General features: G+C 45.3%; 1 protein-coding gene across 9 annotated transcripts in view; it reads right to left on the reverse strand.

Annotated features, from left to right (window-relative positions):
- The window catches only part of LOC105105215 (ankyrin repeat domain-containing protein 26), a 75,301-nt gene that overhangs the window by 48,455 nt on the left and 7,058 nt on the right, over window positions 1-19,788 (reverse strand). For 8 of the 9 annotated variants that reach the window (XM_064493356.1, XM_064493358.1, XM_064493355.1 and 5 more), the window contains exons 2-7: window positions 11,993-12,082; window positions 10,349-10,444; window positions 9,012-9,148; window positions 4,291-4,577; window positions 3,511-3,625; window positions 3,175-3,348 (exon numbers count right to left, since the gene is read on the reverse strand). In XM_064493356.1, coding sequence (XP_064349426.1) covers window positions 3,175-3,348; window positions 3,511-3,625; window positions 4,291-4,505 — 504 coding nt within the window. In that variant the 5' untranslated portion in view covers window positions 4,506-4,577; window positions 9,012-9,148; window positions 10,349-10,444; window positions 11,993-12,082. The remainder of the gene's footprint in view (window positions 1-3,174; window positions 3,349-3,510; window positions 3,626-4,290; window positions 4,578-9,011; window positions 9,149-10,348; window positions 10,445-11,992; window positions 12,083-19,788) is intronic. The other variant, XM_064493353.1, reaches the window with a different exon arrangement.

Consider the following 19,788-nt stretch of genomic DNA (forward strand, 5'->3'; position numbering starts at 1 on the left):
AAATAAAAGGGATCCAAATTGGAAAAGAAGAGGTAAAAGTGTCACTATATGCTGACGACATGTTACTATATATAGAAAACCCTAAAAGGTCCACACAGAAGCTACTAGAGCTGATTGAAGAATTCAGCAAGGTAGGTTACAAAATTAACGTTCAAAAATCAGTTGCATTTCTTTACACTAATGATGAATCAACAGAAAAACAAAGTAAAGAAACAATCCCCTTTAAAATAGCACCCAAATAAAATATCTGGGAATAAATCTAACCAAGGAGGTGAAAGAATTATACACAGAAAACTATAAACCATTGATGAAGGAAATTAAAGAAGACTTTAAAAAATGGAAAGATATTCCATGCTCTTGGATTGGAAGAATCAATATTGTTAAAATGGTCACACTGCCCAAGGCAATCTACAGATTTAATGCAATCCCTATCCAATTACCCAGGACATATTTCACAGGAATAGAACAAATCATAAGAAAATTTATATGGAACCATCAAAGACCTAGAATTGCCAAAGCATTACTGAAGAGAAAGAAAGAGGCTGGAGAAATAACTCTTCCAGACTTCAGACAATACTATAGAGCTACTATAGAGCTACAGTCATCAAGACAGCACGGTATTGGTACCAAAACAGACATATACACCAATGGAACAGAATAGAGAGCCCAGAAATGAACCCACAGGCTTTTGGTCAACTAATCTTCGACAAAGGAGGCAAGAATATACAATGGAATAAGGACAGTCTCTTCAGCAAATGGTGTTGGGAAAACTGGACAGCAGCATGTAAAACAATGAAGCTAGAACACTCCCTTACACCATATACAAAAATCAACTCAAAATGGATCAAAGACTTAAACATAAGACAAGATACAAGAAACCTCCTAGAGGAAAACATAGGCAAAACATTATCTGACATACATTTCAAAAATTTTCTCCTAGAAGAAATAAAAGCAAGAATAAACAAATGGGACCTAATGAAACTTACAAGCTTCTGCACAGCAAAGGAAACCAGAAGTAAAACAAGAAGACAACCTACGGAATGGGAGAAAATTTTTGCCAATGAAACCAACAAAGGCTTGATCTCCAGAATATATAAGCAGCTCATACAACTCAATAAGAAAAAAATAAACAACCCAATCCAAAAATGGGCAGAAGACCTAAGCAAGCAATTCTCCAAGGAAGACATACAAATGATCAAAAGGCACATGAAAAAATGCTCAATATCACTAATTATCAGAGAAATGCCAATCAAAACTACAATGAGGTATCACCTCACACCAGTCAGAATGGCCGTCATTCAAAAATCCACAAATGACAAATGCTGGAGAGGCTGTGGAGAAAGGGGAACCCTCCTACACTGCTGGTGGGAATGCAGTTTGGTGCAGCCACTATGGAAAACAGTGTGGAGATTCCTCAAAAGACTAGGAATAGACTTACCATATGACCCAGGAATCCCACTCCTGGGCTTGTATCCAGAAAGAACCCTACTTCAGGATGACACCTGCACCCCAATGTTCATAGCAGCACTATTTACAATAGCCAAGACATGGAAACAGCCTAAATGTCCATCAACAGGTGACTGGATAAAGAAGATGTGGTATATTTATACAATGGAATACTACTCAGCCATAAAAACTGACAACATAATGCCATTTACAGCAACTTGGATGCTCCTGGAGAATGTCATTCTAAGTGAAGTAAGCCAGAAAGAGAAAGAAAAATACCATATGAGATCGCTCATATGTGGAATCTAAGAAACAAAAACAAAAACAAACAAAAACAAAAAATAAAGCATAAATACAGGACAGAAATAGACTCATAGACAGAGAATACAGACTTGTGGTTGCCAGGGGGGTGGAGGGTGTGAAGGGATAGACTAGGATTTCAAAATTGTAGAATAGATAAACAAGATTACACTGTATAGCACAGGGAAATATACACAAAATGTTATGATAACTCACAGGGAAAAAAATGTGACAGTGAGTGTGTACATGTCCATGAATGACTGAAAAATTGTGCTGAACACTGGAATTTGACACAACATTGTAAAGTGATCATAAATCAATAAAAAATGTTAAAAAAAAAACAAAACCCTACTGACCTAATGACCTGGACGGGAACAAAAGGTGCAAAATCTTTAAAGGGTCCGACTCTACTTACTGAATCACTCACCACAAACAAGTTTCTAAGACTGTCTGAGTGCCACTGAATGATCAGTGGTTAGAAGGGAAAAGGAGCTATTCTTCAAGGCAATAGATACTGCCAGTAATATTGCCAATAAACTCCTCAATCACAGAGGAAGAGACGGATAAGTCAGGCTAACACGGCTGGAAAGGAGAGCACTGAAAGCAGCAGCATCTATCAAACTCCCGCCCTTCCAGAGATGTCTTATTTTTGAGATCTGTGAATTTACATGTATTACATGTATCCATTCAATAGTCCTTAACCAAGGGTTGTATCAGAATCTCAGGGAAGTATTTCTAAATACTGTGTCTAGACCTGAGTACCTTTATTCAATCCAAATCTTCAGGGGAGAGCCAGGAGAAAAAGCAGGAGGACCAGCTGCGCCATCACTTGCTCCCCACCTACAGCCACAGCCCTGCAGGAGAGCTGCACCCGGCTGAGCATGGAAGACCCCAAGATGAAGGTGTACGTGGAGGGCCATGTGGCCACCAGCACAAGCGAATGCCCCTGCTGGCTGGCTGTCAAACATGACCTGACCTCACTTGCCCAGATTCTAGAACCTGGGATCCTGGGGTGCTCAGGGCCTGTGGCTTACTGCCTCCCCTGCCCAGGTGAAGTCACCCAGCTCCCCCTGCTGGGTACTGGGTTCCTTCCTCCTCCCACCCACCCCCAGGCAGGCAGCCAGACCTTGTCATCACTTCACTCCCCGCAAGCCTTCATCTTCTTTAGGCGCTGAGCCTACCACCCACTCCCAGGCACTTCCTAATGGGACGTTGTTCCTTCTGGGGTAGAAGTGCGGCTGGGAGACAGAGCTCTGCCCTTTCCGTGGGCACTACCTCTAGCCCCTGGCCTTGGCTTTGGAGTTGTTTCCATGATAACAGGGCTTGATGTATTGTATTCAGTATACATATTACTATAAATAAAACACCTGTAGCTAGAAAAGACCCTGTATTTCAAATATCTTGTAAATAAAGTCAGTTGAGCTATACCTTGTCTGTCGCCTCAATATTTGCATTATAGCGGAGCAGCTTTGCTGCAATTGATGTATCTCCAGCCAAGACGGCATAATGCAGAGCAGTGTTTTGACAGTTGTCCTCAAGATTTGGGTCAGCTCTGTATTCCAGCAGGACAGTGACACATACTTCTTTCTGGCATTGTACAGCCTGTTGGTATCACACCAAGAAACAGACTGTAAGTGCTAGGCATTCCAAGTTAACATTCCTCAAGTTCCATTAGTTCGTTATATTTAAAACAGATAAATTCATTTTTATTCTAAGTAATTACATCGAATCCATCTCACGTGGACATGGTTGGCTGCTACACACCTTGATGAGAGCTGTCTTGCCTTCCTTGTCACGAGCATTCAGATTACAATCCCAATGTATGAGGAGACTCACCACTGATGACTGGCCGGTGGTGCAGGCCAAGTGTAGGGCAGTCCTGCGAACATGAGGACTTTTTAGGAAATTAGAGCGTACTAGTTAAAAGATACAATTACTCACTCACATTCAACAGCATGCTATTCCTACCCCCTTTAAAACTAACATTTAGTCTTCTTATCTTAGTTCTTTCTACGGGGAAAGAATATTTATTAGCTCTTATTACTCACCACATTAATGGAAGAACTACCTGTTTGAATAGAAAGGGCATGCCATTGAGATTCAGCTTACCTTGGGTCTGACTTCTACTTTAACACTGTCCCTTATTAGCTCTCACTTAGCCTGTCTATGCCTCAATTTCCTCATCAACAAAATGGGCATGAAGTAGTAGTTATCTTACAAGACGCCGCTCTGATGCTTAAATGAAAAGCTATGCAAAGTGTATGGCAGTTCCTTGCACAAAATAACAGCTCAATAATTGTTAGATAATGTTATAATTGTTACCATTACTATTTTACAAAAACAACATTTCAATTAAGTAAAGTGATAATGTATCTAGTTGCTGCTGCAAGGATGAGAGAGAACACTGTACTTCAATGATTCTAACATGCTCATTTTCTCACTCTTCAACATCTCTGATATGGGAAGGCAATTTAAAATTCAGGTCTTAAAACCATAGTTGGCAGCTCCTCCCAGGCCTGCCCCGCCCCGTCCCGCCGCTGTTACCTGTTCTTCCTGTCTCTGCCGTCTACGACATTTTCGTTGCATAACAGCAACACCTCCACTGTGTCCAGATGACCAAAATATGCGGCTTTGTGGAACGGAGTTAGTTCGCGCTTACGGACGTGATACCCAGGCACGGGGTTCTCACGATTCCTGCGCTCTCTCTGATGGATGCTGAAGCCCACGCAGCTCGCGAACTCAGTGAGTCTCTTCTTCATCTGGCTTATCGCCTTCCGACACCGCTCACTTCCCTCTTGGCCTCTTGCCGCCTCCCGATCTCAGCGCCAGCGCTATAGAAGAGCCACAGAAGTCTCGCTGCCACACCTTGGCTGCAAAGCTCAACGGCTCGGAATGTTTGGTCCGGAACAGTCGTAGCCTAGCAACAGCACTGACCCTCAACTGTCCCTCAACTGTCCCTCCAGAGCCAGTGTCCCTGTGAGTGCGCACAGAGACCTGGAGGCCCAGTGTGCCTGGTGCGCACTTGGGAGCCTAAGGCATTTCAAATCTCTGCAATTGCTTGTGGGCCATTTTGGATTCCTTTCAAATGTTGGTGCTAGGTGGTTGAGTGTTTTGGGACATTTCCAGAAGTTAGGCTTGCCCCTGAGAAAGTCATGTTTGTGTGCGACTATGGTTAGAGTGGGGTGGAAACACAGCATGCTGAAGGCCTAGTCCCCCAGAGAGCTCCCCACCAAAAGTCTCTGTATCTCCTTATCCCTCAGTTTATTCCTTTCCCCATCCCTCTGGGCCCCAGCCAGTCTCCAGGGAATTTAGCAGATGCAAACAGCAGAAAGCTGTTTTCCTGGTTTCAGAGATTGTGGCAACATGTATCATTAAGTACAAACTTGAGAAACCAATACACGCTCTCCAGATGAAATGAAAATGTGTTTCCGCATGTCTGCTGACCCTGCTCTGTGGCTCAGCCTTGTGTTTACATGCTTTCTTCACTTTATTTTTTGCTTCTATTTCCACCAATTAAATCTTCAATCAATCCAAGATTTACGTGGGAGCATGGCATAACATTTGAGAACTTTTTAACCACGTAACTATGAAAACACTACGTCAGTTACTCAGCGAGGCCACGCTGCTGGCTGAGCACTTGCAGGAGGAGGGGAAGGCAGGGCAGGCCTCTTCTTCCTGCCCAACTCCATCCTTCCTCCCTCAGCTGGCTAATTATGGCTTCTGGCCCTGCCACGATCAAAACTGCAGGGGGCGGTAGAGTTCCTAAGTGGCTGACACTCCTGGGAGCTGGTCTTGAGTGGACTGGACCTGGCAAGTGTTTTGAAGCTGACTCTCAGGGGCATTTCTGTGCCCCCCACCTGCAACTCCCCTGACCTAAGGGAATGTGGTGTTACAAACTTCCCCATTTAATCTATCTTTTCTATTAGCATACACTGTTATTGCCCTCATCTTATTAAAAAAAGATGCATTCACCCTCCAGCTGTGGCCCCATTTCTCTCTTCTCCAGCACACATGCCTCCTGCCCCTGCAAAGGAGCTGTTCCCATTCGCTGCCTCTGATTCCTCTCATTTTCCATCCAAGCCAAGTGTGTCCACTCACTGCAACTGCTCATGACAGGGTCACCCACCACCCACCAGGTGCTGACTCCACGAGCAGCTCTCAGTTCTCTCCTCTCATGGCCCAGCAGCCACACTTCCCACCGCTGCTCTCCCCAACTTCCTGAAGCCCTTTCTTCACGGGGCTTCCTGGGTCTCAGGCTACTCTGGTTGCCTCCCACGGCCCTGGCTGGTCTTTTCAGTCCCAGCTCCTGAATGCTGGCACACAGCACCCTTGAGGCTCAGTCTTCTGGCCTCTACTACTTTCTGCTGCCGCCCACATCAGCCTTAGGGCTTTATGTATTATCTACAAGTTGGTAACTTCCAAACTGCTATTTCCAATCCAGACCTCCCTCCTGTATTCCAGACTCAAATACCCATTGCCTCTCAATGTCATCTCTTGGAAGTTTAATAGGACTTCTCCTGGGCCAGCCCTCCCCTGGGCCTGCCCTCTCCTGGGCCTGACCTTTCCTGATCGTACCCTCTCCTGGACCTGCCCTCTCCTAGGCCTGCCATGACCTGGGTCTGACCTTACCTGGACATGCTGTCACTTGAGCCTGACCTCTCCTGTTCCTGCCCTCTCCTGGGCCTGCCCTCTCATGGACCTACCCTCACTTGGACCAGCCTTCTCCTGGGCTTGCCCCCAACTGTGCTTAGCCTCTCCTGTTCCTGCCCTAAGCTGGTCCTGCCCTCTCCCGGGCCTGCCCTTTCCTTGGCCTGCTCGCTCCTGGTCCTTCCCACTATCTCCTGGGCTTCCCCTCACCTGGGCCTGCCCTGTCCTTTGCCTGCCATCAACTGGTCCTGCCCTCTCTGAACTGCCCTCTCCTGTGCCTGCTCTCACCTGGGCCTGCACGGTCCTGGGCCTGCCCTTGCCTGGACCTGCCCACTATCTCCTGGGGCTTCCCTCTCCTGGGCCTGCCCTCTCTTCAGTCTGCTCTCATGTGGGTCTGCCCTCGGGTTTGTCTGCCCACCACTAGGACTGCCCTCTTCTGGGCCTGCCCTCACCTGGGCCAGCCCTCTCCTGGTCCTGCCCACTATCTCCTTGGCGTCCACTCACCTGGCCTGCCCTCTCCTGGACCTGCCCTCACCTGGGCCTGCCCTCTCCTGGCCTGCCCACACCTGGGCCTGCCTTCTCCTGGCCTGCCCACACCTGGGCCTGCCTTCTCCTGGTCTTGCCCTCTCTCTCCTGGGGAAGTAAGCCAGAAAGAGAAAGAAAAATACCATAGGAGATCACTCACATATGGAATCTGAAAAAAAAAAAAACCAAAATATAAATACAAAACAGTAACTCATAGACATAGAATACAAACTTGTGGTTGCCAAGGGGGTGGGGGTGGGAAAGGACAGACTGGGAGTTCAAAATTTGTAGATACTGACAGGCACATGTAGAATAGATAAACAAGATTATACTGTATAGCACAGGGAAATGCATACAAGGTCTTATGGTAGCTCACAAAGAAAAAAATGTGACAATGAATATATGTATGTTCATGTATAACTAAAAAATTGTACTCAACACTGGAAATTGACACAACATTGTAAACTGACTATAAGTCAATAAAAAAAATGTTAAAAAAAAAAAAAGTGCTCCATTCAGACCTATGGTTACATGCTGATCTTTTAGGGACAGAGACTAGGTTGGAACCTAAATGTACAGACTGGGAGAGAAAGGGATTTCAACTATTCTGACCAATTCCTGTTGAATGAAACAGAGAGGCCAAGCCCTCCCATTTCAAAAGTGCCCAGTTGGTGAGAAGACCCACTGCAGGGCAGGAGATGGGAAGGAAGCTCCTTAACAAAGGTCCCAGATGGGAAAACGGCCCAGTGACACTCACTCAGCCCAGAGGGCCTTCAGCCTGAATGTCAACGTGGAGAACCCGGGCAGAAGTGGGCATGAGCCCTTCCCCCACCTGCACAAGGTGGACTCAGTTTTCAGCACCCCCCTCACCACCCACCTGTCCAGCCTTCCTCACTGAGTCACAAGGGAACTGGGTGGAAAGGATTTCAGCCTCATGTGTTTGGCCCTGGGTGGGGCTGGGATTCCCCTTCCATCTGAGTGGAGGGCAATGATGTCCCCAGAATAGGGTGTGTCTGGAATCAGCTGCTCCAAGTGCCCCGTGTGGGTGTTTCCTGGCACCACAATCTAGAGGGGATGACCTGACAAATTCTGTCTGATGACAATCCAAATGTTTACCGAGTCTTTTATTAGTCAGCATTATAACGTTTATAGTAAAGGGCTGAGCCCAGACACAGCAGAAGTCAACCTCTGCGCTACCTCATGAGATCTGCCCAGGCCACAGCACTGGATGTAATTTACTCTCATAAATTCCCTCTCCATTAAATGTGAGCTCACACTTGACCCTCAGCTACTTCAACAACCTCCCATTTAGGTTCCTGGGGAAGGTTCTCACATACAACATCCAGGGCTTATGATAGTGACCCCAAATCTTCCCAAACGTTAGAGACATGTACACCTAAGATACACTTCTCAGGGAGAGATCTCTCTATTAAAACAGCTACTCCAGGTAGTGGATAAGAGCAGTGTTGTCTGAACACGTCCTGCCACACACAGGATGCAAGTCAACATTCGGACAGGCTCAAGTTGTGTTTATCTTTGTTCATGGCCCCTGCTTCTTTTTGTAAAGTCTTGTAAGTTTACTTTCTCTCAGATGTTGATATTCTTCTTACTCAAATTAGTAATTTCTGCTCTCTGTATTATTAATCTACTTAGAAAATGGAATAGTACTAAGACAGATTGGCAATCTGTTACGAGCCAATGAAAGCAAACTTTCAGGTAGGTTCCTAACAAAGACGTGTCTGTTACAATGAAAGCCCATATTGACAGGGTCTATGAATGATTTGCATTACTACTGGGGTTTTTTAACTCATATATAGCTAATTTGCATTTTCCCCAAATTCATTTTTGCTTACTAACCCTACAGTTGATACCCTTACGATTTAATTCATCAAAAGCAATCACTTAAGCACTGTACGCAGGCATGTTTGTGGCCTGCGTTCTCACAGGCTGCCAAGCATGACACAAACATGAGACTAAGTTCATCAGGAAATGAGTGTGCATGTGACCCAGGGCCACACCAACTCATCTACTGCCCTGCGCCAGCAAAATCTATGAAATTCTTCTGCCAGCTCTGAGCTGACAACAGTACTTACAGGTTCCAGGGGCCTCATGTCAGCCAGGGGAGCGCACACACGCGGCGCTGCTGCACCGGCCAGGGGCATGGTCCAGCCAATGTCCCCGCTGTTCGGTGGATTGTACACTTGGACATTTCTGGCCAGTCCTCTCACCACTGAGAAAAGAAAAGGCAACACATATTTCTTACGCCTGTTTACACATGGCAAGCTATCACTTACCCTGAACTTCTGCTCTGTAGTAGGAGAAATACTGACTTCCTTAAACTTTGAATTATCTATACACAAAAGCATATGAAAACTCTCCAAATCCACATTTAGTCAAACTCAGCCAGCTAGGGCCTTGGTCTCTATGGAAGCTAAGTTGTTGTCAATAAAAACAAGGGAGTAAAAGTAGTAATACTGGGTTGGCCACAAAAGGACAAGGGACAAGGGGCAAGAACGAGAAACTGGAAAAGCAGCTTCAGTTTTCCAGCACAGGTCATGGAGAGAGACACAAGAGGATTCTATCATCTCTGACTCTAAATGAGAACTGACAACACGGAGGACGCCCATCTAATCCGGGCAGCTAGATTAGCTGGTTTCAATCATTCATTTCTTCTCATTCAACAGACACTGAATGTCTTCTGTGATTCAAAGAAAAGGCAGACATAGGGAGAAATCAAAGATACACTCAGTTCTCAATTAACTGCCCCAATAGGGACTTAGAAAAACATGCAAATTAAATCCATGTATTATCTCCAAACTCCACTTTAGCAATAACATCATTTTTCTAGACCACTAATCTTTTGCCAAAAGATATCATCCATACTTGCTTTCTTTGAGCCATCAGCACGTATATTTTTAAGCCAAAAAAAATATTTAGAGGTACGCACCGAAGCCTTTAAACAATACTACAAAGAATTGTAAAACCACTATAAACTGGTTTCTTAACATATTAATAGCAAATGAAAGCACAGAGATTTCCAATGCCAAAAAGCACTTCATCAGCAGAGAAATGTGCTATCAAGTAGCACAACCAGCAGATTTCAACAACCAACACTGAAAGCTAGTGACAAAACACTGCTTCGTACAATTTATTGAGCACAAAGCAAAGCTCATGAACTTTTGTCAGTGACAGAGAACACTGATAACTAAACACATTTAGAAATCCTGAAGTTATCACTTCAGAAGAATGTCATTTTTATTTCATACACTAAAATATTAAAAATTGGTGGGGGTTGGAAGGTAAACTGTGTAATTGTTACATTTTTATTCCGTCATTATGTATCTCCCAAATTTTCTTTCTACTTTAAACTTTACGCTATACTAAAAAGCAAAATGCATCATGAAGACGCTAAATTCGTCTGCCTTCTAACTTCCATGTTCTTCCAGTGTCTGGTGTACACCTTCCATCACCCTCAGGATAAAGGGGAACCACTGTAACGGTGTCTGGGGCATCTGGCTGCAGATTCCTAAGAACGGCATCATTGGAAACAAAAAAGACAAGAAAGCAGCATTATGTAATCACATTTATAATTAAGGCTACAGGTAAACAGTATGTTACCTTAAAACCAAGACCAACTTTTAGCCAGGTAACATTGTGAATTAACATCAGCGATCTTCTAAATCATGGTATTTCTCACTTTATGTGGAAAAACAATCTTCAGTAACAATATTCAGTGGTGGTGCCTCTAAGTCATACTCACACTATAGGATTAATTTTCTATAAAATGAGTCTAATGGTATAGTTCCCTTGCTTAAAAAATTTAGTAGTTCTCCAGTACACAGAAGATTCAGTATATTATTTCTTAGCTTTACATATTAAATTGTTCACTGTAAGCCCCCAAACCCTATTTTCCAGTCTCTATACTTTTAACTCCTCCCCCCGACACACCATGTATAGCTTAATCTTCTGCTATCCTCCCCACCACGTCACCCTCTGAAGATGCATGTTGCTTTGTGCCTTTAAGTCTCTACACACCCAGGACCCTTCATCTAGAACCCCTTCCCAATTCCCTGCCTAGAAAACTGACACCAATTATTTAAGCCCAGTTCACATGTACCTGGGAACTCCTGTCTGACTCTCAGTCTCTCTCTCTCTCCTCTTGTTCCTGCAGCACTTTTTTTTTTACTATGTCTGGTGTAGTGCTTTTAACACTATACTGCACTTACATAAGTGCTTCTTTGCTCCACATGAGAAAATTAAAGAAAACATTATACACTTACCTGTGCCCCCCAGAGCCTACCGTACTGTGGTAGGTGGGGGGGTGGGGGGCACAGTAGTGGGAAAATGAAGTGTGTCAATGAATGACCTCCGTATCTCTGTCTCTTAGGCCAGCTGCCTCCCACTCACTGCTGTGGTTTCCATCCTGTGTACGTGTCTCCTACTACTATTACTGCCACATGGGAATCCTGGGTTGTGCTACGTGTCCCTGTCACTGTCCTATTCCCTATCTCTATCACTTGTGGCCATAATGGTAGTGAGCAAAGCACTCTCCCAGCAGTGCCGTGGTGGTGACGAGTGGAATACTAGCTACATGACACAGTACTTTCAACTGAGCATCTCACTACTCAACATTAATATAGTTGTATTCTAGGGAAGATTTCCCAAGAAAAACTCTAGTCATCATTAACCCTTTCTGAGGATGACAGAAGTCTGAACAAATAACATGAAGCCCAAAGAGAATACAGTTGCATCTACTACAGCAGAAGTTATGGGGGGAGGCGGGGGGAGCCCCTGTGGTGATAATGTCTAGGGTGAGTGTAGGTTACAGCTCCAGAAATATCTCTGTGATCTTAGTGCTTCTTATGTACAAAGACGGGCACCCTCATGTCCAGACTTAGAGATCCACAACTGCTCCCAAATCTAAACACACACACACACACACACAATGTGTAGAAATTGCTATTAAAAGGAACTATCAACTGAAGAAATGATCACAATCAAAAGTTCTTAAGTGGATGTTCAATAATTGTCTCTCAGCTAGATGTTTCTTCCCAATATATTCTGCAAGATTTACCTGAAGCTCCTTAATGACTATTTCAATCGGTTCAGGAAAGTGAGTGGAAACCAGCTCTGCAGCTTTACCAGGCTTCAGGGACACAAGTTCCTGGAATGAAAGACAAAGATAAAATGATCTTTAATGCTAAATTTAAATATAATTTCCACAGATGTGAAACATGAGCACCTACTTCAAAATTTTCATGAGCTTCTACACTGCCTTTCAGGAGACCTCAATACAGGGCCTCAATTTTACTGAAAGGCATATTGCAAATAAGCAAAACTTTAAAAGTACCATTCAAAAAAAATCAGATTTTGATATAAAACATAATTCAGAATTCTTAGAAAATTAAAGAACTAAAAATTCAGGATTTAGGCGATGACTTCTACAGGATGAAAAGGAAAACACACCTCCCCAAATTCCCCTTCAGGGAATTTCACCCTTGATAGCAAAGCAGTAACTTCAAAGAAATGAAAGAAAGAATAGACTTGTGATTTCTCTGACTAAGAATTCTGAAATTTTACTTCTGATGCCTGGTGGACTTTGAAATCAGAAGTGTCTTAAGAAACTAAAGGTCCTAACTCGAAGAGGCTGACCACTCTTCGTAAGGCCTATTTCTGTCTAATCGTAGACTTTCAATCTGCCCTCCCATTGAACTTTCCTACATACCACTGGCTCTCCTTTTCTTCTTGAAACTCTCTGCATACTTGGTTTCTGTGACCCTATTGCACCTTTTCAATTGCATGTTCTATTCCTAAAATGCAAAGATTGGCTACAGATCAACATATTATATTGTCAAATAAGAATACGATAAGTTACTGTGGCAGCAAAATGTTTGACATAAATAGTAATTTTGTGATAGTATCTGAGATGGATAATAATTAGCTGACAGAAATAACTGTAGTTTACACCACTTTTATGCAATACACCTCAGAACAGAGAAGGTAATATCACAAATAAAAAAATGATACTACTGATCTTCAGACATTAAAAAGAAACTATTATGAATTAATTTGTGTTCAGAATTTGAAAATTTAAACAAAACGGGTAAATTCCTAGAAAAAATATAATTTACTAAACTGATGTAAGAAATGGAAAACCTGCGTTGATTTTTAACCACTAAAGAAATTGAATAAACAGTCAAAAATCTTCCCACATGGAACACTCTTGGCCCAAACAGATTCACTGGTTAAGTCCTAGCAATCATGTAAGGAAGGAGTATTTCCAACATTAAATCTCTTACGAAGAATAGAAGAGAAAAAACTTCTTCAGCTCACTGTATAAGGCTAACAAAGTTCTGATACCTAAATCCAACAGAAGGTAAGAAAGAAAAGGAAAATTACAGATCCATCTTAATCGTGAACAGATACAAACATCCTAAATAAAAACAAAATCCAAAATGTATAAAAAAAGATCAAGTTACAGTTACCCAGAGTTTAACACATAAAATTTAAAACAAAAATATAAGTGAGAAAAAGGTAATAAAATTTACTCTTGAGAAAAAGTTAGCATACTAGAAATAGAGGACTTCCATAATAAAATTTATAGTAAATACCACACATATTAGAAATAAAAATTTATTAAATATTAACAATAGCACTATTGTGCTAAAAAATATAAAGTTGTGACAGTAAATCTAACAATCTAGAGATGAAAAATCTTTACAGAGAAAATTATAAAACTTTATAGAAAGATAACTGAATAAAGGGTTATGCTAAGTGGTCACTGAATAGGAGACTCACAATGTAAAGATGTCAATTTAAATTGAAATTGAATGACACATTCAATGCAATCCCTAACAGAATTGTAAGGTTAAAACAGTTTTTGGGGTGAACGTGACAAGTTGATTCCAAAATGTGTTTGGAAGTATCAAAGGTCAAGAATAGCCAATACTCTCCTAAAGATATCAAGACTTATAATAAAGTAACAATATTTAGGACAGTGTGGTACCAATGTAGAGACGAAGATCAATCAAATATAACAGGGCCCAGAAAAGCTGACCGAGCATGTAGACCCTTGATACACTCATGGTAAGGCCGCACTGCTGACCATGGGGAAAGGCAATCTTTCAACACAACTGCTTCTGGGAGAACCAGGCATCCATATTTCCAAAAATTAGATGGAACTCCACCGCAAACTATATACAAAAGCTGCTTTCAGATGGATCTAAGAATTAAAGATGAAAAAAAAAAAAACTTCTAGATAATAAAGGAGGACTTCTCCTTTGACATGGAAACAAAACAATTATTTTGACTACTTGGGGGAAAAAAAGCTTTTATTAAAAAGAACCATAGAAAAAAGCCACAGAGAAGATATTTGCAACAGGTATCACTGACAGAAAGACTTAATATCCAGGTACATAAAGAACTCCTACAGATCAATGAGGACAAGAGACATTCCACCAGAAAAATGGGCAGGAGACTTGAATCAGCTCATCACAGAAAGGAAATTTAAATGGCCAACAAATATAACAAGGCCACCAATCTCATTAGTAATTAAGGATATGTAAATTTAAAATATAATGAAATAATGTATCATTACACATACACTAGATTGACAAGATGTTTAAATCAAGCAAGAATATAGAGCTAATGGCAGGGGGAGGGGGGCTGCCCTACTGAGCAGGTGGATTTGCCCCAGGCTCCCGTCCCCCAACACCTGGCTTGTGGGCAGCCTTTGCTGCCCCCAGTGGTGGGACACACATTTCCTAGTTTGCTTACTGGAGGCTGGTGAGATGTGGTCAGCTGGTAGCAGTCAGGTGGCCCCCACACCCTGCCCACCTCCCAGGAGCAGGCAGACTGGGACACGTGGTCCTGCAACCTGGGGCAGCAGAGGCCACCCCCAAGCCAGGCCACAAGGGAGACTGGAGCAAAGAGGCCAGCTCCTCCAAGGCAGGCACCCTCCCTCAGCTGCCCTCTCCTCCCTGACTGCACCATGCCCACCTCCTGGGAGCTTGCTGACCTGGGGACATGCCTACAGCGAACCTGAGGCAGCAGAGGCCACCCCCAGGCCAGGGCACAGGGGAGATGGGAGCAAATGACTGGTTCAAAAGGGGCAGCCCCTCTCCTCCCGCCGCTGCTGCCACTGCTGCTACCATCCTCCCAGCCCCCTGACTGCACTGAGCCCATGGTCCTGCCAAAGTGGGTACAGAGGGAACATATTTCAACATAGTAAAAGCTATTTATAGCAAACCTATGGCCAGCGTAATACTCTACAGTGAAAAGCTGAAAGCCTTTCTGCTCAAATCTCGAACAAGACAAGGATGCCCTCTCTCACCAGCTCTATTCAATACAGTATCAAAAGTCCTAGTATAGCAATTAGACAACAAAAAGAAAGAAAAGGGATCCAAGGTGTAAGAGAAGAGGTAAAAGTGTCATTGATCCAAGGTGGAAGAGAAGAGGTAAAAGTGTCATTATATGCAGATGACATGGTACTATACACAGAAAACCCTAAAGGTTCCCCACAAAAACTGTAAGAGCTAATGAAAGAATTCAGCAAGGTAGCAGGACACAGCATCAACATGCAGAAATGAGTGGCATTCCTTCACATGAAAGTAATAATCCCTTTAAAAACTACATCCAAAAACATAAAATACTTAGGAATAAATCTGACCAAGGAAGTGAAAGACATATGCGGAGACCTACAAAACACTGACTAAGGAAATTAAAGAGGACTTAAAGAAATGGAAAGATATCCCATGTTCTTGCATTGGAAGAATTAATACTGTTCAAATGGCCACACTGCCCAAACCAATCTACGGATTTAATGTGATCCCTTATCAAATTACCCAGGACATTTTTCACAGAATTACAACAAATTATCTTCAAGTTTACATGGAATCACAAAAGACCAAGAATTACCAAAGCATTACGGAAGAAAAAGAATGAAGATGGCAGAATAACCCTCCCAGACTTCAGACAATACGACAGAACTACAGTCAAAACAGCCTGGTATTGATACAAAAACAGACAAACCGATCAACAGAAGAGAATAGAGAGCCCAGAAGTAAACCCACAAACTTTTGGTCAATTAATCTTTGACAAAGGAGGCAAGAAAATACAACGGAGTAAAGACAGTCTCTTCAGAAAATAGTGTAGGGAACACTGGACAGCTGCATGTAAATTAATGAAGTTAGAATATTCCTTCACACTATACACAAAAATAAATTCAAAATGGCTAAGACTTAAACATGTAGACAACACACTATAAACCTTAGAAGATAACATAGGCAAAACATTACCTGACATACATCTCAGCAATGTTCTCCTAGGGCAGTCTACCCAAGCAACAGAAGTAAAAGCAAAACTAAACACATGGGACCTAACTGAACTTACAAGTTTTGCACAGCAAAGGAAACCATCAGCAAAACAAAATGACAACCTACAGAATGGGAGAAAATATCTGTAAATAATTCCACTGACGAAGGCTTAATTTCCAGAATACATAAACACCTCATAAAACTTAATAACAAAAAACAACCCAGTCCAAAAATGGGCAGATCTAAACAAGCATTTCTCCAATGAAGACTACAAACGGCCAATAGGTACATGAAAAAATGCTCAATATCACTAATGAGAGAAATGCAAATCAAAACTACAATGAGGTATCAGCTCACAAAGTCAGAATGGCCATCACTCAAAAGTTCATGAACTAAATGGAGAGGGTGTGGAGAAAAGGGAACCCTCTTACACTGCTGGTCAGAATGTAGTTTGGTGTAACCATTACGGAAATTCCTCAAAATACTAAAAACAGACTTACCCTATGATCCAGCAATCCCACTTCTTGGTATAAATCTAAAGGGTATTACAATGTGAAAAAAATACCTGCACCCCAGTGTTCATAGCACCACTATATACAATAGCCAACACAATAAAGCAACAGATGACTGGATGAAGAATTTGTGGTGTACTTATACAATGGAATACTACTCTGCCATAAAAAGGATAAAATAACGCCATTTGCACCAACATGAATGAACGTAAAGATCATCATTCTAAGTGAAGTGAGCCAGAAAGAGAAAGAAAAATACCATATAATATCACTCATGTGCAATCTAAAAAAAAAAAAGACAATAAGAACTTATCTACAAAACAGAAACAGGCTTGCAGACTTAGTAAACAATCATGGTTATCATGTGAAGGGGGTGGGAAGGGATAAATTTGGGATTTTGAGATTTACAAATGTTAGCCACTACATATAAAAATCAATTTTAAAGAAAGTTTCTTCTGTATAGCAGAGAAACCTAAGTTCAGTATCTGAAAATAACCTATAATGGAAAAGCTGCTACAGCCACCAACTGAGGAAGCAAGATAAGAAAGTAGAGTTAGTTATCCTGGGCTAGAGCCGGGTCCTCAGAAAGTCCTTGCCCAATGCTGACGCTGCCCCCTGACTCCTGACTGCACTGCGCCCTCCTCCCAGAAAGCTGGTATGAAGACATGCGCCCTGAGAACCTGTGCTCACAGAGGCCGTCCCCAGGACAGGCCCCGGGAAAGATGGGAGAAAGTCAGCTGCTGGGGGAGGACAGCACCCCTCCCTGCCGCCGCCCTGTAACCACACCGCCCCTGCCTCCCGGGAGCCCACTGTCCTGGAAACAAGTGTCCTGCAAACCTGGGGCAGCGGCGGGAGAGGGGAGCTGCCCATGGAGAGTGGGTTGATTTGCCCCCAACTCCCCAGAGGCAGGGCCTGTGGGGGCGGCCTCTGCTGCCCCAGGTACGTCCTGAGGTCAGCCTGCTCCTGCGAGGAGGGCAGGCAAGCAGCGGCAGAGGCGGGTTTAGGGGTCTGTCTATGCGAGTCCGTGGATTTGCTTCAAACTCCCCTGTGGCCTGTCCTGGCCTCCACCTCTGCTGCCCAGGGTTTGCAGGACTCGGGTTACAGGTTGGCCTGCTCCTGGAAGGCGGGCGCTGTGCTGTCAGGAAGATTGGGGGACGGAGGCAGAGGCTGCAGCACTGGGCTGCCTCGTGCGAGCGCGGGGATTTGCTCCCATTTACGTCTGTCGCTGCCGCCATGCCCGCACACTGACCGCACTGCACCTGCCTCTCAGGAAGAGGCCGCCCCCAGGAGAGAAAGCTGGGAAGATGGGAGCATATCAACAAGATACAAGAGGCAGACCTCCCTCCCTGCCGCTGATGCCACCGCCCCCGCACCCTGACAGCACCCCGTCACCTCCCAGGAACAGGTTGACCACGAGAGGAGCACCCCACGATCATGGGGAAGCACAGACCGCCCCAGGCCGCAGGGGAATAGGGAACAAATCCAGAGGCTCACATGGGGCAGCCCACACTCCACCGCGGCCCCACGACGGCACTGCACCCGCCTCCTGGAAACAGGCCACGAATTGAGGGCCAGTCGGAGGTGCTCCGGGGCCGTCCTGCGCCCTCCCACCTCCCGGAGGTGCTCTACTTTCCCAAACACGAGTTCAACCCATGGCGAAGACGCGGGTACAGAGATTACTAACAGGGGGAGGGGGCACCATGAACCAACGCGGCGGCCAGCACACACCTCAGGGTCCTAATGGGCCGCGCGGACCAGGCCTCACCCACGCACGCCTCCCTGTGCGCCTCCCCAGTTGCGCATCCCAGGCCTCACCCGCAGGCTCCCGGACCTGCGCGCCCCCACCAGCGCCCCTTTACCTGCCCGGCGGTGGCAGCGGAGGCGACGGCAAGCGGCGGCCCAGTCCCCGGGCCGCCTTCCTCCTCGGGAGCTGGTCCAGGAGTGCTCGGCTCCCACCTGGCTTCCACAAGCTGTGACTGGGCTCCCGCATCCGCGCGTGCACGCTCCTCCTCCTCCAGCAGGCAGACCGCACCCTCTGGCTGGGGCTCCTGATGTATAGGACCTGGCGAGTCGGGCCAGGTGGGGCGGGTCTCCATCACCAAAGCCCCCACTCTGGCATCGACCAGGTCCTGGAACTCAGCCAGAACCACCACTCGCCCTGGGTCAGCCCACACCCCCCAGCTCCACTCGCCCTGCCCTCCCACCCCGTTACTGTCTCCCCCACCACCAGCCAGGCCCAGCCTCCCACCATACCCCTAAGACAGAGCTCCTTCTCACACTGAGGTCCCGGTCCCCACTCCCCAGCCCGGTAGATACTAAGGTATGGCCCCCACACCCCAAGCTCACCCCTCATGCCTCACCAGGACCCCCAACATCCCAAAATGGCCACTGTCTCCCCATCAGGTTGGTCAATTCCACTCCGACCAGACCCCTACTTCTCAGACTGTCCCCCATCACGGCGGTATCCCCCCCTCCAAGTGCACCCCTACCTGGAGCTGACCCCCCTCACCCCCGGGTAGGGCAGGGAAGTCCGTGCTCAGGTCACTATAGGACTGCCCCCAGTGAGGGATCTGGTACAGCTAGTGTCAGGCACTACAGGGCTCCGCTGGCCTGGCTGAAGGCGGTTCCAATTCCCAAGCACCATGATCCTGGCCCTCTGTGGCTTGTCTAAGATGGCGGGTCAGGGTGGTCCCTGGTTGCCCATCACTGGCCTGTGGGCCTTGGATGGTTGATGGCCCAGATGGTGATCAGAACCCCTAGGGTGGAAGCACTGGGCACACGGATATGCAGCGGTGGCAGGGGGTGGGGGGTGCAACTGAGCCCGGGGGATAGACAGCAGGCAGTGGGCTGTATGCATGAGGCTGTGTGCCTGGCCTGGGCTCAGCCCAGGTGGCTTCAGGGACTGTGTTCATTCACCCTGGGACAGAGGGAAGAGGGACGGGAGATTTAAAAGTGTCCATGTTAGGAGCCCACAGCTGGAGAGCCAAGCAGGCAGCTGTGCTGGCCTGGCCACCTTGGAACCTTTTACGACACTGGTCCCTTGC

This window comes from Camelus dromedarius, chromosome 14 (assembly GCF_036321535.1).
Source record: "Camelus dromedarius isolate mCamDro1 chromosome 14, mCamDro1.pat, whole genome shotgun sequence".
Classification (NCBI taxonomy): domain Eukaryota; kingdom Metazoa; phylum Chordata; class Mammalia; order Artiodactyla; family Camelidae; genus Camelus; species Camelus dromedarius.